Source organism: Manacus candei, unplaced genomic scaffold (genome assembly GCF_025592945.1).
Source record: "Manacus candei isolate 608988 ecotype Guabito, Panama unplaced genomic scaffold, ASM2559294v1 h1tg000015l, whole genome shotgun sequence".
NCBI classification, from domain to species: Eukaryota; Metazoa; Chordata; class Aves; order Passeriformes; family Pipridae; genus Manacus; species Manacus candei.
The window spans coordinates 14,223,117-14,236,207 of NW_026138063.1; the positions used below are offsets into that span (position 1 = coordinate 14,223,117).

Here is a 13,091-nt window from a genome sequence, read left to right on the forward strand (position 1 = left end):
ACAAATGAAAAACAAATTACAAGTGCACTAAAGAAACATTATTTGGTCATCAGAGTAATCTGGCTTCTTCATGTTTTCTGTGTGTGTGCATGCTTTTCTTGCTGTGAACTGGGTTTTTTAATATAATGTTTTAACATTGGTTCCAATGAACACTAAGACTGGAGAAACTTAGGTACCTACTCATTGTTTAAATATTTAGATTATTGACTAATGATACAGTTGACATATTTGAATATTTTATTCTGTTTCTGCATGAACCAAAATTAAAGATACTCTGTATTACTGTATAATTTCTTTTCAGACATGACTATTTTTGTAATGGAGTTACAAAGTAATTACAGACGAATTTCCTTAATAGTTTAAAGCTAATCAGTAGAACTCTGCTTTGGTTTAAAACATTACTTTTGAATTTATAGGACAATTCTGAAGAAACTGCCTCTATTTTAGTGTTCGCCCCACCAGCTCTTATGGTCTGCCCTTTGAAAATATTTGAGGGTTCATTCTTGGAAAAATTGACAATCTCTTGATCCATTGTGGATTTTCCTAAAAAATAGACATGGGGGGAAAAAAAGGTGTGTGGGGAATCCTTTTTGATGGTAATACTGATTCTTGCAATGATAGAGCAAGTATGTTTTTAAAGCTGCAGTATTCGTAATTAATGCTAACAAACTGTAAGGGAAAAAAAAGAGACAGGAAAAAAAGCTAAACAAAAATAGGTTTGTCATTAAAGTGAAGAATGTTCTCACTCCTCTGAGAATAAATTCTGTACCTGTGGGTCTAAGTGTTCTGAATGAGCCCATTGTTGAAATCAGCTGTGCAAGAACTAATCAGTATCTGATACAATTGCTTTCCTAATTTTTTACTTTTTTAAAACGTAAAAGTCGATTGTTTAGTTTAGTTTTTAAAGTTCACATGAAACTTTAATACAGTAAAGTGTTCCCTTAGACTATCTTCATAAGCAATTTACTAATACTGTTTTGCTTTGCTGTAAAGCAGCTGTACTTGTGTTGGATCAGAACCAGGCCCATAACTTTATGAGCTGAAGTTGCTGGGTCAAGTGTATTATGTTAAAAGCATCTTTAAACATGCATCATACATGACATGACATGTCTTGTGTCAGAAGTAGGACAGAAGTTTTTACTGCCATTTCATGATTTGAAGAACTGAGTTGTTCAAAACAGGGCACTGATCCCACCAGTGTGGAGTTTAAGTTGCTTGTTTGCACAGAAAAGAGAACTTTGAAAAGTATGGGATTTCCTTCCTTTCCAGGGTAGTGTGGCCTGTGGTTCTGTTTGGAGAATTTTAGATGTCCAGTGTTTGTACACAGGACCAGATGTGAAGCTGTAGGGCAGCTTTTTCAAATGAACTGACTGATCCGGGTGGTAGCATCTGCTTACAACATGAACCACAGTGTGGGCACGAAGGACAGCTCTGTGTCTTCAGGATGGCTCCAGTTCCAGCTTAAATTTCTCTCTTTTCTTAACGTAAAGACTAGTCTAAGGCGAAACCATTATTGCAAGTCCTAACTGCTGAGTTTCATTGATGGATTGATTACCTGTCAAAAAATGGACTTGAACAGTGCCTGTTGCTGTGTGTGACTGCTTCTGTTTAAACAGCTGGATTTGCTAAACGACAGCTTAAGAAGTAACATGCTCTCCTCTAGATACATATTTATGAGAGAAGCAGAGAGGGCAAGGCTACAAAAAGGCAGAAGCTGAGTAAACTTTCTCACTTAGCCAGCTGATGCTAATTGTGTCCTGCTCTCAGCTGCACAGCCCCGATGACAGTTTATAGCAGGGCCATCCAATCGGTGCATTCAAGCAAGACACAGCTCGTGCCATGACTCCATCCATTCCCACTCTCGAGAAGATTTTTGTGGTTTGATTGCTGTCTGGGCACCAATAAACAGCTGTAACCTGATCTGTTCCCCATTTGTCAGGAAGTTAGGCAGTTCCTTCATGCATGGCAATGATGTCATTTACAAACAGTTGATTTTAATTTTTTTTCTCATCTGGGAACTAAGGAACTCGTCTTATCTTTGCTTTACTACAGAATAACTGACTCAGTAAATAGGGTCTTATCCAAGTCCTCTGAAACTGATGGAAAAACACTTTACTCCTGCTTGTATTTGGCTTTGTTCAACTATCAAAACAAGGAAATCTTGCATTAGAGTGAGTGCAGGCCAGAGCACTGGCCAGCGCTGCACCCGGGACTGATGTGTGTGATTGATGAGTGCACATACAGTTCTTAATGAGCTCTTGTTGACTGTGTGTTCAGTACTACTAAATTAAAAAAGTTAAGGGCTGAGACATAATCAGCTTTTAAATGTTTCCTGAAATCAGTTGTATATTGGGAGTAACTACCAGTCCTTGAAGCTGTGTATAGGTAATGTATATGCATATACAGAAAAATAGTTACAACCTGTGGGCCATGAGTTTTTATTTAATTGTTTTAGAACTGGCTCTGTTCAACATTTGATCATTTTAATGTAATCATTTTAGGTGCTGTATCAGTGAAACATCAGAAATGATGTGGTAATAGACAGCAGTAAGCAGCAGCTCAGCAGGCTTGCTGTTGGAGTCAGTCTGCATGGGAGAGGGAAATGTGTGTTCACACCCTGTGCTGTGAATTAAAGCATGAGGGAATTACAGTTGGTAGAAAAGAAAAAGAAGAGAAAGAAAAATTTAGTGTCCTGACCAGGAGCCGTGTGTTAGCAAGTGGTAATCTAACATAAATTCTATAATAGGAGAAAATTCAGAGCAGCTCCTGCTTAGTCTAAGTGTGCGTTTCTGCTAACCAAACTTTGCTCTTTAAAACACATGAGAACAGGCAGAATGTACTGTGGCTGAGGAAGTCTCAATAGTACCAGCTATTTGAAAGTAACTGAAACCAGGAAATGATACTTTCTATATTTCGCTCCCTAGGGAGCTCCTGGAAGCTTCCTGCATTTATTGGTTCTATTCCCTGGCTTGGAACAGTGTTGGCAGTTTTGATACCACTGGCTATTGCTCTGTAATTTCAGCAAGGTTTACAAACAACCTGGAGGAGCAGAGGAAGGATTATCCACAGATAGCCCATGCATTGAGTGATCCTGATAACCATAAATGCCAGTTGTGGTCAGAAACTGTTTGCAACAGTTTCAAGGCAGAAGTTATTCTTGTTTTCCTGCAGGTTGAACCAATTTAAGGGTCAGGTGGCAGCAGGGATGATACGTGTGTACCTCCATTAATTCTGCAATAACTTTATACTAACAAAATAAAGACTTCCACAACTCTGCTAAGAAGGATTTCTAAGTTTTTGGAAATCACATAAATAATGTTCGTGCTACTCTGTATTTTGCAGCAAGGCATGTGTGTATGCATATATTGAAGTGCAGTGATTAAAGGGAGGTTTGTGATACAGAGGAAGATAGACCAAACTTTCAGAAGAGGTTGGTACAGGAAGGTCTGCTTCTTCTAAATCTGGCCTTTCAGAAGTATTTTAAGCATTGGTTCTTGCTGATATTTCATGAGTTTTTCAAGCATATTTTGTCTCCCATCCAAGGGTATTTTTTAGCATCAATCCAACCATGCTATTTAGTTGCAGAGAATCCAGTCTTACAATGTGATCATGGCTATGGTTAGTGGAACTTTGAAACCAGTCTGCCTTTCTGGGAAGCACAAAAATGTGGGATAAATGGAGGAATGCAGCAGTGTCCTGTGCAGAGCGGAAGTTGACTGTATTATATAAAGATCAGATTAAAAAAACTTCAGGACTTCCAAATAGGAAGTAGTATTGTTTATGCCCCATTCATCTTTCCCCCTCCTGCAGTGTAATGCACATTTATTTACTGAGAAAAAAAGATGACCATGTTTGCTATTTCAGCACATTGTTGCCTTTCTAAAGAATCCTAGGGAGAAAATAAACAGCTGCCGGATGGTTCTGTCTTTTCTCTCTTTATGCCAAAAGTTTTACTTGACCAGAAATTCTTCTGTTGGCTTACTGCTTTCTTTGACCATATGTACATCACAAGTTCACACTGGATGGGTATATATGTTTAAAGCTTGTGTTTTTTCTCTTTGTGTACTTAAGATATTTGTTTGCTGCTGGATTATATATGTCTGTAGGTATAATGGTTACATTGTATATGATGGGTTTGTTTGCGAAGCCTAGCCATGAGATATGATGGGTTTCTCCTGTCTCTGTCTGTTTGTCATCTTTTCACAGTATGTGGATTTTCAATGGTTTTATTTGATGCAGAATCTTAAGTTTTAAGTAGTCTAATCTTGCCTTTGTGAAGGATAAGTGGAAGATCATGTTGTGCTAAAAGATCTGGAGTCTGAAAGTACTCTTTGATATTTTAGTTGTTTTAATGGTTCTTTGGATTTACACTTAGACTTACAGTCTAAGTCCATATAAATAGGGAACAGAAATTACTGTTGGCACCACTGATGACTCTATAGCCATCTGCAGAGCTTCAGTTTGTCTTGAAAGCATATAGAAGAATGTTTTTTTTGTGATCTTGAACTGTGACAAGAGGAATCCAGGTTGAAACCACTTTTTTAGTTGTGTTGAGCTTTAGTATATTCCTCCAGTGATGCTCCTGTGGGGTGTAAAGGCAAGTTTGGAGTTTGTTTTCTTTTTCGTTTGTTTGTTTTTGTGGGAAACTACGTCCTGTTGGTTTCCCATATCTCCAGAGAGGCAAGAGACATAGTAGGCACAATTGCATAGCTTAATCAATGGGCTTGGATGCATCTATGTGCTTCTTCCAGTTATCTGTCCCTTCCATCTTCTCTTCTAGGCATCTGCTTAACCCATGCCTTAGTACTACCTGACCTTTCTTTGCCAGTGTGTGGGCTTTTTTTTTTTTTTCTTCCTTAAATCCATGGAGGTGTTCCTAGTATGCTTCTGGTTTCCAAGGTTTTTCTGTGATCTCCAGCAACTTGTTTATTAGCTTGCTGGAAATGTTTGGTGATTTATTTTTCAATTATACATAACTTTACACATTTAATGGGAAGATGGATACACAGTCATTACTCTGTTAAGCAGCTCTGGGTGGGGTGTAATGTGCAAATGGGAAAGTAGATTGTGTTAAATGTAGACACTGGAACATGAATAAAAATGTATTACAAGTACAAAACATCATTTGTTTACCATTATAAGCCTCTAGTTTTAAAGATAGAGATAGATTTTAATGTCATAATGTGGTACCATGCACAGATGTCCTTTGATCTTCCAGCTTGCTTCTGTTCCAGAGAAGTCCATGGTACTTGAATCCAAGGACTAAATGTCAGCTTCCGTGTGGCTGTAAGCAATATCCTCAGTTTTGGCTGCTCTGAATCTACTATACTAGTGCCCACAACCCCTGGTAGAAATTATGTAGTAATCTCTGTCAGTGTTCATTCAAGATAAATAAGAACCATGTGGGTGTGTGAGGAATGACTGCAGTTCTTTGCATGCTTCTTTGCCAGGATACAAGGAGAAAGGTCACTGCTACTTAAAGCAGTCCTGCCATGGAAATTCCTGACTGAGACCTTGCCAGGCAATTCACTGAAGACAAAGGCTCTGGCTTATTGTTCTTATTTCTGGAAATAAATATTTCTGATGCAGCCAGGTCCCTGAAGATAGCAGCACAAAAAATGGGTAGAAGAGTCAGATGTTTTGATAAACCTTCACTGGATTTCCTAATGCACTGCATGTGCTCTATATGTGGTGTTGTCTGTGCTGAAGGGTTTCTGAATTTGCATATAAAAATGAATTCTGTATGTCACTGGATATACTTTCCTTGGCCAAACACATGCTCTCTCAGGCTTGTTTTCAAAACAGAACAGCTGTTTTGTGGGTGTAACTATTGGAAATCTGCCTGAAAAAAATTGCATTCTAGTAACTTAAGCACCCTCATACCGGGCATGGAGCTCTGAGGAGATTTTTTTTCAGGCCTTCCTGTTGAACTTCAGTATAGGGTTTGCATTTCCTTTTTACACAAACTGACTTGACTTGTGGAAATAAATACCAAGCTTGGTAATCCCCTCCAGTGACTGCCAAGATGCCTCTGGCAGCCTGTGTGCTGGGGTAGCCCAGCCCTTCCAGGCAGCCTGTACCCTCTGTGGCATCCCAGTTCAGAGGAATGTGAGTGGGGAGGAATGTGACCACCTGCTGTGTTCTTGTTTTCATATGTGTTTGCACTTTGGGGATGCTGTTACTGTGGGAAGATATTACTGAGAGTGTATATTCATCCCCTTGTGTGTAGGGGGTAGTCAGATTTAAACTGTAGAGCTCCAGCCTATATGTAAGACCACACAGCAGCGCTCCTTTAAGGTGAACACCTCAGTGGAGGGCAGGGGTTTGTGCAAAGTGGATGGTGAAGCAGGAACTAGCTGCAGCTAGAAATCCTTGTGGGTTTTTTGTGGCACTCTCACTGGGGAGTTCCAGGCCACAGTAGTAGCCTGGGGTCTGTGTGATTGCAGGCATCTTTCCACTGCTACACCTGGTCTTCATTGCACCCTATTGGAGCCCTGGAGCTGGTACAGTGATGCTGCTGGGGACACTGGGCTGGTCCCTCTGTGTGGGAGGGCTCTGGTACAGCCCTGAACCTCTGCACTGACAGGGCTTGTCGTGGGGCCAGACCTGCTCTGCACAGCAGGGACACTGCGGGTGGCTGCAGCTGAAATACATGTAGCTCAGCACATCCTGAAATGGAAACAGCGCTTGGATAAACTTACTCCCTTGGGAGTGTTGTACTTGCACTTTGACGCTCCTGTGCCATCATGAAAGTCACTTTGGATTCATGTTGCTAAACACAAATGGGACAAGTGTTCTAAGAGGTTGTTGGACCTAAATGTAGTGAGCAAGGAATAGATTTTTCAAACTGAATGCAGTTAAAAGGTTAAAAAGAAATTACCAGAAGTATTCAGTGGTCAGAAGCGTTCTCTTCACTCACTTCCACTGGAAGAAACAAGTGTCTCCCATGCTACGTTTAGTAAAAGTCTGCCAGTGAAGCTGTACAAGTTGTCACTTAAATCTAAATAAAATCACAGCAGCCTACAGGAATTAGATTAATGATTTTTATTAGCTAGGGGAAAATAGTTCTGCTTTCCTCATTTGATAATAATACCCTCTATAATGTGCCAAGGTAACTCTCATTTAATGCACTTTGCATTGCTCTCCATACACACTATATATAGAATAAAAACATGTTTCTCTGCACTTTGGTCAGACACAGCTTACTTCAAAAAACCCAAACAAACCACCACAAACTAAACAAATGCAAACAAAAAAACCCCACAAAACAACAAAACCTAAGTAATCTATAAAGAATCTCTAATTCTAAAGGGACTTTAAATCCTATAATTACACTTCTGCACTTAAAAATTATTTAAGTACCACATGCATCTAAAAGTCAGTGGTGCAACAAAGACATGAAAATAAAGTCTTTTAAACCTTTTAATCTGTAATTTAAAAAAATTGACCATAGGCGAGTATGTTAAAAAGAAAAACATTTTCAACATGAATAATAACTTTAAAAATAGCTTTCTTTTGTACTGTGTTTGTTTGCAAACCTGACTCAGACAGCCTACTTAGATTTCTTCATTGGCTGCCAGTGCAATACAGGTTCTTTTCCTTTTTCATGTCAATATAAACTGCATTATTTGTCTGCTCAGCTTTCTTCTTTTTATATAGCTCAGGTTGAAATCCCTTATGCTTTGGCACATTGTTCTCTTTCCTCCTGTTCCACAAAAGTCAAGTAACATACCAGGCCCCATAGTGATTCTTGAAATACATGAATAATGTGTATTCCATTAAGAGAGAGTAACAATATCCCATAAAGGACAGTAGATTATTTTTTACTTGCCAAACTGTACTTGTATGTTACTTTAATACTTTTTTTGACTTAGTGACTATGGAGGGAATCTGGTACAGCCCACATTTTGTAATTTACATGATGTTGTCAAGTACAGATCTTTGAAATCCTTGTTGCTAGCATTCCTCAGGAAGGTGTAGGTGTGAAATATGCTCACTCCAAACCAAATTCCATAGTTCTAGTCAGTGCTTGACTGGTCACCTAGGAAACTTTTAATAATGGATTCTCTTGGCTTAGTAATGCAGTCTGGTATGATCAGATTTTTCCAGTTCCCTGTAATTTGAAAATGTAGTGCTTGAACAACAAAAAAAAGTCATAATTTAAACTATTCCATAGAGGAAAACCCTATCCTCTGTCTTCTGTTCTGTTTTAGTCATAATCTAAGATATCATGTTCTTTATTCTTTCTGTGGTGCCTTCTGTAGAATTACTTTAAATTGCATGACCTTTAGAATAAATGATTTTGAAGGTATTGAACCATAATTGCTGTGTTTGTGTCTCTCTGTGAGTCAGTATGTCTGTGAACGCCTTGCATTGGAATCCTCTGTGGATGTCCTCCTGTCCTTTTGAGATGTACTTGTGGGATTTTCTTCTGATTCTTGCCTACAAAAGGCTGCTAACACTTAAGTGAGATAAAGATGGAGCAATTTATCTTCCAAATCTTTGTCTTACCCAAATTTTTGGATGTTTGAATTGATTGAAGCATTTAAAGTATTTATTTCCAGTTTCTTCTTTGCTATGCATTGTATTGCAGGAGTGTCAGTCTGGTTCAGTAGAACCAGCAGTTAAAATTGTCACTGGGACTGCTGAGGAAAAGGATTGTGTGTTGTCACCTGTTCTTCCACTCCCACTTGAAAAAGAAAAAGTGGTGTCAGGATGTGAGAGAAATCTATGAAACTGCGTGGTGGGGAGGGCAGGTAGAAATGTTGTCTGCAGTTGATGAACTTGGGCAGTGTCAGATGAAACTGTAGGTACTGGGTACATGGTGTTGTCACTGCTTAAAGGTTGCATCAAGGAGTGACTAGGTAAGAGCAAGGTCTCAAAGCAGATTGAGTGTTTTGGAATGTACAGAAATACCATCTAAGTCAGGAAAACCCTTAGAGACAAGAAAAAAAAAAGGCTGAGAAAGCATCATTTGTGGTTATCTTATCCCTGCTCTTCCTCACATACACCATTACAGCTGCAGATGAGGATGGACTAGCCAGGCCTGGTAGGAGTGTTCTTGGAAGTGATCTGTTGACCAGGGCTGAATCTAAGCTTTATTTCGGTGGAAACAGTCCTGGCGGCTCCTGAGACTAATCTCCATAGTTTGACTGCTAGTTCAGACAGACTTGAATTTCATTACAAGGGGTTTTATGTTTCTCTACAGACTGTGTGCTCTGACAGGTATTTTTGCTTGACTGAGCAGAGGTACACTTGAAGGGTCCTGGTACGGGGTTGCAGAGCATCACATGAGTAATTTGCAGGGTGCATTTCTTCCACAAAGTGAGAAGTGGATTATCATCTCGTATGTTAATTTTGCTGGTGTCACATAGAACAAAATGGCAAGTGGTGAATGATTTTAATACACTTAGGATGATGTCTGGAGTGTCTGAAGGCTGCTAAACCTGCGGTGGTGGGCAAGGCTGAAGGGTTAATAGGAATGTTTTCCATAGTAGCCACTTCTAGCACGTTACTGGGCTAAATATCCAGAGGTTGTTTTTTGAGAAAGTGCAGCAGCAACAAGCACTGTGTCTGGAATGCTATTTGTAGGCGATTGATTTTATTTTCTTGTGAGGATTGATCTTATGGGCTCTGCTTAGAGGGCAGCTGCTGCTTGCACTTGGACTGAATTGGGGAACTGCAGTGTTCTCTGGCATCCTGGCTGGTCTGATTAAATACTTGATTTTGGATAGGGGTCCTGTCCTCCTCATAGCTTTGAATTGCATAGTTTGATTATTCAGCGTAATGCATAGGGTTCTAAATGTCATTTAGTAGTTTAATTGGGAAGCTGTTTAGTGGGATTTTGTGACCCTATTCGAACTGTGTTAAAAGCTCTGGAATGTGAAGAGGAAAGGGGTTGCATGGTCATTTGCCTGCATGCAGTAAGAGGGCAAAATTACCACTGCTATAATGTGCATAGGCTCTGAATAAAAAAACCAGCCAAGCAAACCCCTGCGCTTTTGTCTCTGCCCAAGGACTTAAAAGCACTAAATGCTGTCCTTTGGGGGACTGATTTCCATGACTGGTTTTTTTGTCTTGTTTTCATGAAGAGTATGAACCACTGGCTTTCAGGGGAGTTACTGAGGATGGGTGAAGTTCTCTGGCACCATTCAGTCCTGTGATAAGAGGTCACAGAATTAGCTCAGACTGAAAACTAGTAAGTTATTTTTGCTTTGAAGATTCCTTCCTGTCCAGTAGTCATATTAGCTTTGTATTTGTCTTGATCTAGTTACTTACAGAGTAGATGGGTTTACTTGCTTCTTCTCCCTGAGGATAATTTTAGATATAGCACCCTTGTCCATAGCAGTTCTCGTCTGGTGATGTTTCAAGCCTATAATATGACAGTGTATTTGCCTCCTCTATTTGAATGAGATACAGGCAGGTCATAAAGCCCCCTGATCCAGTTCTGTTCCGTGTATTTTTTCTTATAAACTGTGCCCTGAAAACATATTAATACGTGTTCCTTATTTTTCTCCCTCAGATAAACTGCTAGTCTTTACTGTAGCAACTAAAGAAACCGACGGCTTTCACCGTTTCATGCAAACTGCAAAGCACTTCAACTACACAGTGAAGGTATTGCATGTTTTGTACCAAATATTCGTACTGTACATGCTGTAAAACAGAACCAGTAAAGAGTAACTGACCTTGTCTGAGCTTTCTCGTGTGCCGGGACAAAGTAAAATAGTTGCAGAGCTTGGGGGCAGGAAGGGCACTTGCTGCTCTCCCTGTTGCTTATCTGCTGGTTCCCCTCTGAAGCATCATGGGAGGGAGCTGCTTTACAGATTTGTAGCCCTTGTGGTCAGCATCCTCAGTCACTCACCGGTTCTGTCATGATTTATCATATAGCCTTGTTTTTCAGTGTGGCTGATTTTGTTTGCATGAATACTTCTGGAGGCTGTACTGTACTCATAGGGCTTGGATCTCCTTCCTCAAGAAAGGCTGGATCCCTGCTGCAAGGAAGAAGGGAGGGTCACAACTGAAAATTTCACTGTGTTTTCCAGGAACCTCTAATTCTGAGAGGACAGTGCATTTCTGTAATTCTTACCAACCTTTTCTGCCTCGCTCCATGCCTCCGTATGTCACGTTCTTAGGCTGGCCTGTGCGTGACCTTGGGAAAAGGGAGGGCACCAACCTTCTAAACTTTCCCCACAAATTGGTTCTGCCAAGAGAAAATCCAGCAATTCATATGGTGTTATGAAATTTTTCAGCTTACTTACCACAGTGCCTGCACTATAAATAAGAAATTATTTGGGTCTCTGAAGTTTGACTTCTACCCGGGAAGCCTGAGCTCTGGATATGTCTCTTAGCTTTGCAGATTTGTGCGAAACATCATGCAATGTAGTTCTTCCAGCCTTTATATGTTGCAAAAACATTATGTTCAAAACCCAGTAAGAGTTTATTTTTTTCTTTTTTTTGACAGGTAATCTGCTATAGCGCTTGGCTTGGGAGGAATTTTTTGTTTATCTGATTTTTAGCAGTGAGCTGTATAGTGGGGAACCTGTCCTTCCCTTTTTGTGCAAAAAGACTGGAGCTTGCAATTTGAATTAGTTATACCCTGATCCACCAAAGTCTCTTGAGCCTCCTGTTCCTAAAGTGATTCTATTGATTTTTTAAAGGTCTCATTCAGAACGTTTTTCTAATAGAAATTTTGGTACAATTCTTGCCTTTTTTCTTTCTGAAGGAGGCACACTGAAATAAATGGCAGTAGCAGGCAATTGCTCGATTCTTATTTGGTTAAAAAATGTCTCTCTCATGTTTTTGCAGTGATGTCATTGTGCTGAATGCTGCTTCAGACATGGAAAACTTACCATGCTGGAAATGATGGCTTGCTATGCCTTAGTGTGTTGCTTCTGCTTTAGCATCTGTTTTTAATAAGGGCCTGCTTTAAAAAAGCCTCATGGTTTCGGGTACTAGCAAAAAGTGCTTTTCTTTTTTCTTGTTCCAGGTTCTTGGAAAAGGTGAAGAGTGGAAAGGTGGTGAGCTGCCTAACTCTATTGGTGGAGGTCAGAAAGTTCGATTGCTGAAAGAAGGCATAGAAAGCTATGCTGATCAAGAGGACTTGGTTGTATTGTTTGTTGAATGGTGAGCAAACCTGTCTTCTTGTCTTTATATTTTAGTCTGGGCAGGCGTGCAAAAGTAGCTGCTGTGACATGCTGAAAGTTGCACACTGCTTTTCCTCCTCGCTGTTTTATTCGAGAGAGTTTGCTTCTATTTTTCTTCATTCATAAAAATAGTAGATTGCTTTTGGAGCAATCATTACTTTTTTAACAGATTTACAGATGTAAGATTTGTTTATAGTTCTACTGCCTCAAGGGGGTAAAAAAATGTTATTGAGAGCTGACAGGCTTTTAGGGAAGCATTTGTCCTCTCCTTGTTCTGCTGTGGTGAGAGCAGGATGTGGCTGCAGGCTGGGAGTGTGAATGGGAGGGGGAGCAAAAGCAGCTCCAGAAATAAAGTGGCCAGTAGGGACTAGAAGCATAATCTTGTTCCATGAAGTTGTAGTGATATGGAGGAAGCTGGAAAATGGGTCCCTGAGGAAATCATTGAACAGGAGAACTGCTTTTACATGTTAGAGTACCAAGACAAGAGACTTGGTGCCAGTTGTACCTGTCCTGTCTGTGTGATAGAAGGATGGAGAGACAGTACTGCTGTCTGCAGGTGCCAGATTATAGCTCATAGCACAGCTATGCTTGAACATCCTCCCTGGAGGCCAGATAGGTTTCTCCTTGTCACAGAAAACATGGAGCTCAAACATGCTCGAGTCACACTTTTTCCTTTGTTTCCCTCTGCTTTTTTCTTCTCCTCCTCCTCTTATTTTGCTTCTGTGACAACAGCATGATCACAGTAGCTAAGAATACAACTTAGAGCAACTACCAAGCTCTTCCACACTAAAGTTAACCAGAGCAGGGTCACAGCTTTAATCTCTGCAAGGAAGGCATGGAACCAAGCCTTGAATCAGGGACAAAGAAGCTCTGATTGCAGACAGGCAGCCTTGGAGAGGCTCAGCTTGGAGAGTGCAAGCTTGGAGAGGTGCATGCATGGGTTCACAC

At 40.2% G+C, this 13,091-nt stretch overlaps 1 protein-coding gene across 3 annotated transcripts in view; it reads left to right on the forward strand.

The window, feature by feature from the left end:
- PLOD2 (procollagen-lysine,2-oxoglutarate 5-dioxygenase 2) overlaps nucleotides 1-13,091 on the forward strand; it is a 65,089-nt gene that overhangs the window by 18,741 nt on the left and 33,257 nt on the right. For all 3 annotated transcript variants that reach the window (XM_051781351.1, XM_051781349.1, XM_051781350.1), the window contains exons 2-3: nucleotides 10,523-10,614; nucleotides 11,987-12,123. In XM_051781351.1, coding sequence (XP_051637311.1) covers nucleotides 10,579-10,614; nucleotides 11,987-12,123 — 173 coding nt within the window. In that variant the 5' untranslated portion in view covers nucleotides 10,523-10,578. The remainder of the gene's footprint in view (nucleotides 1-10,522; nucleotides 10,615-11,986; nucleotides 12,124-13,091) is intronic.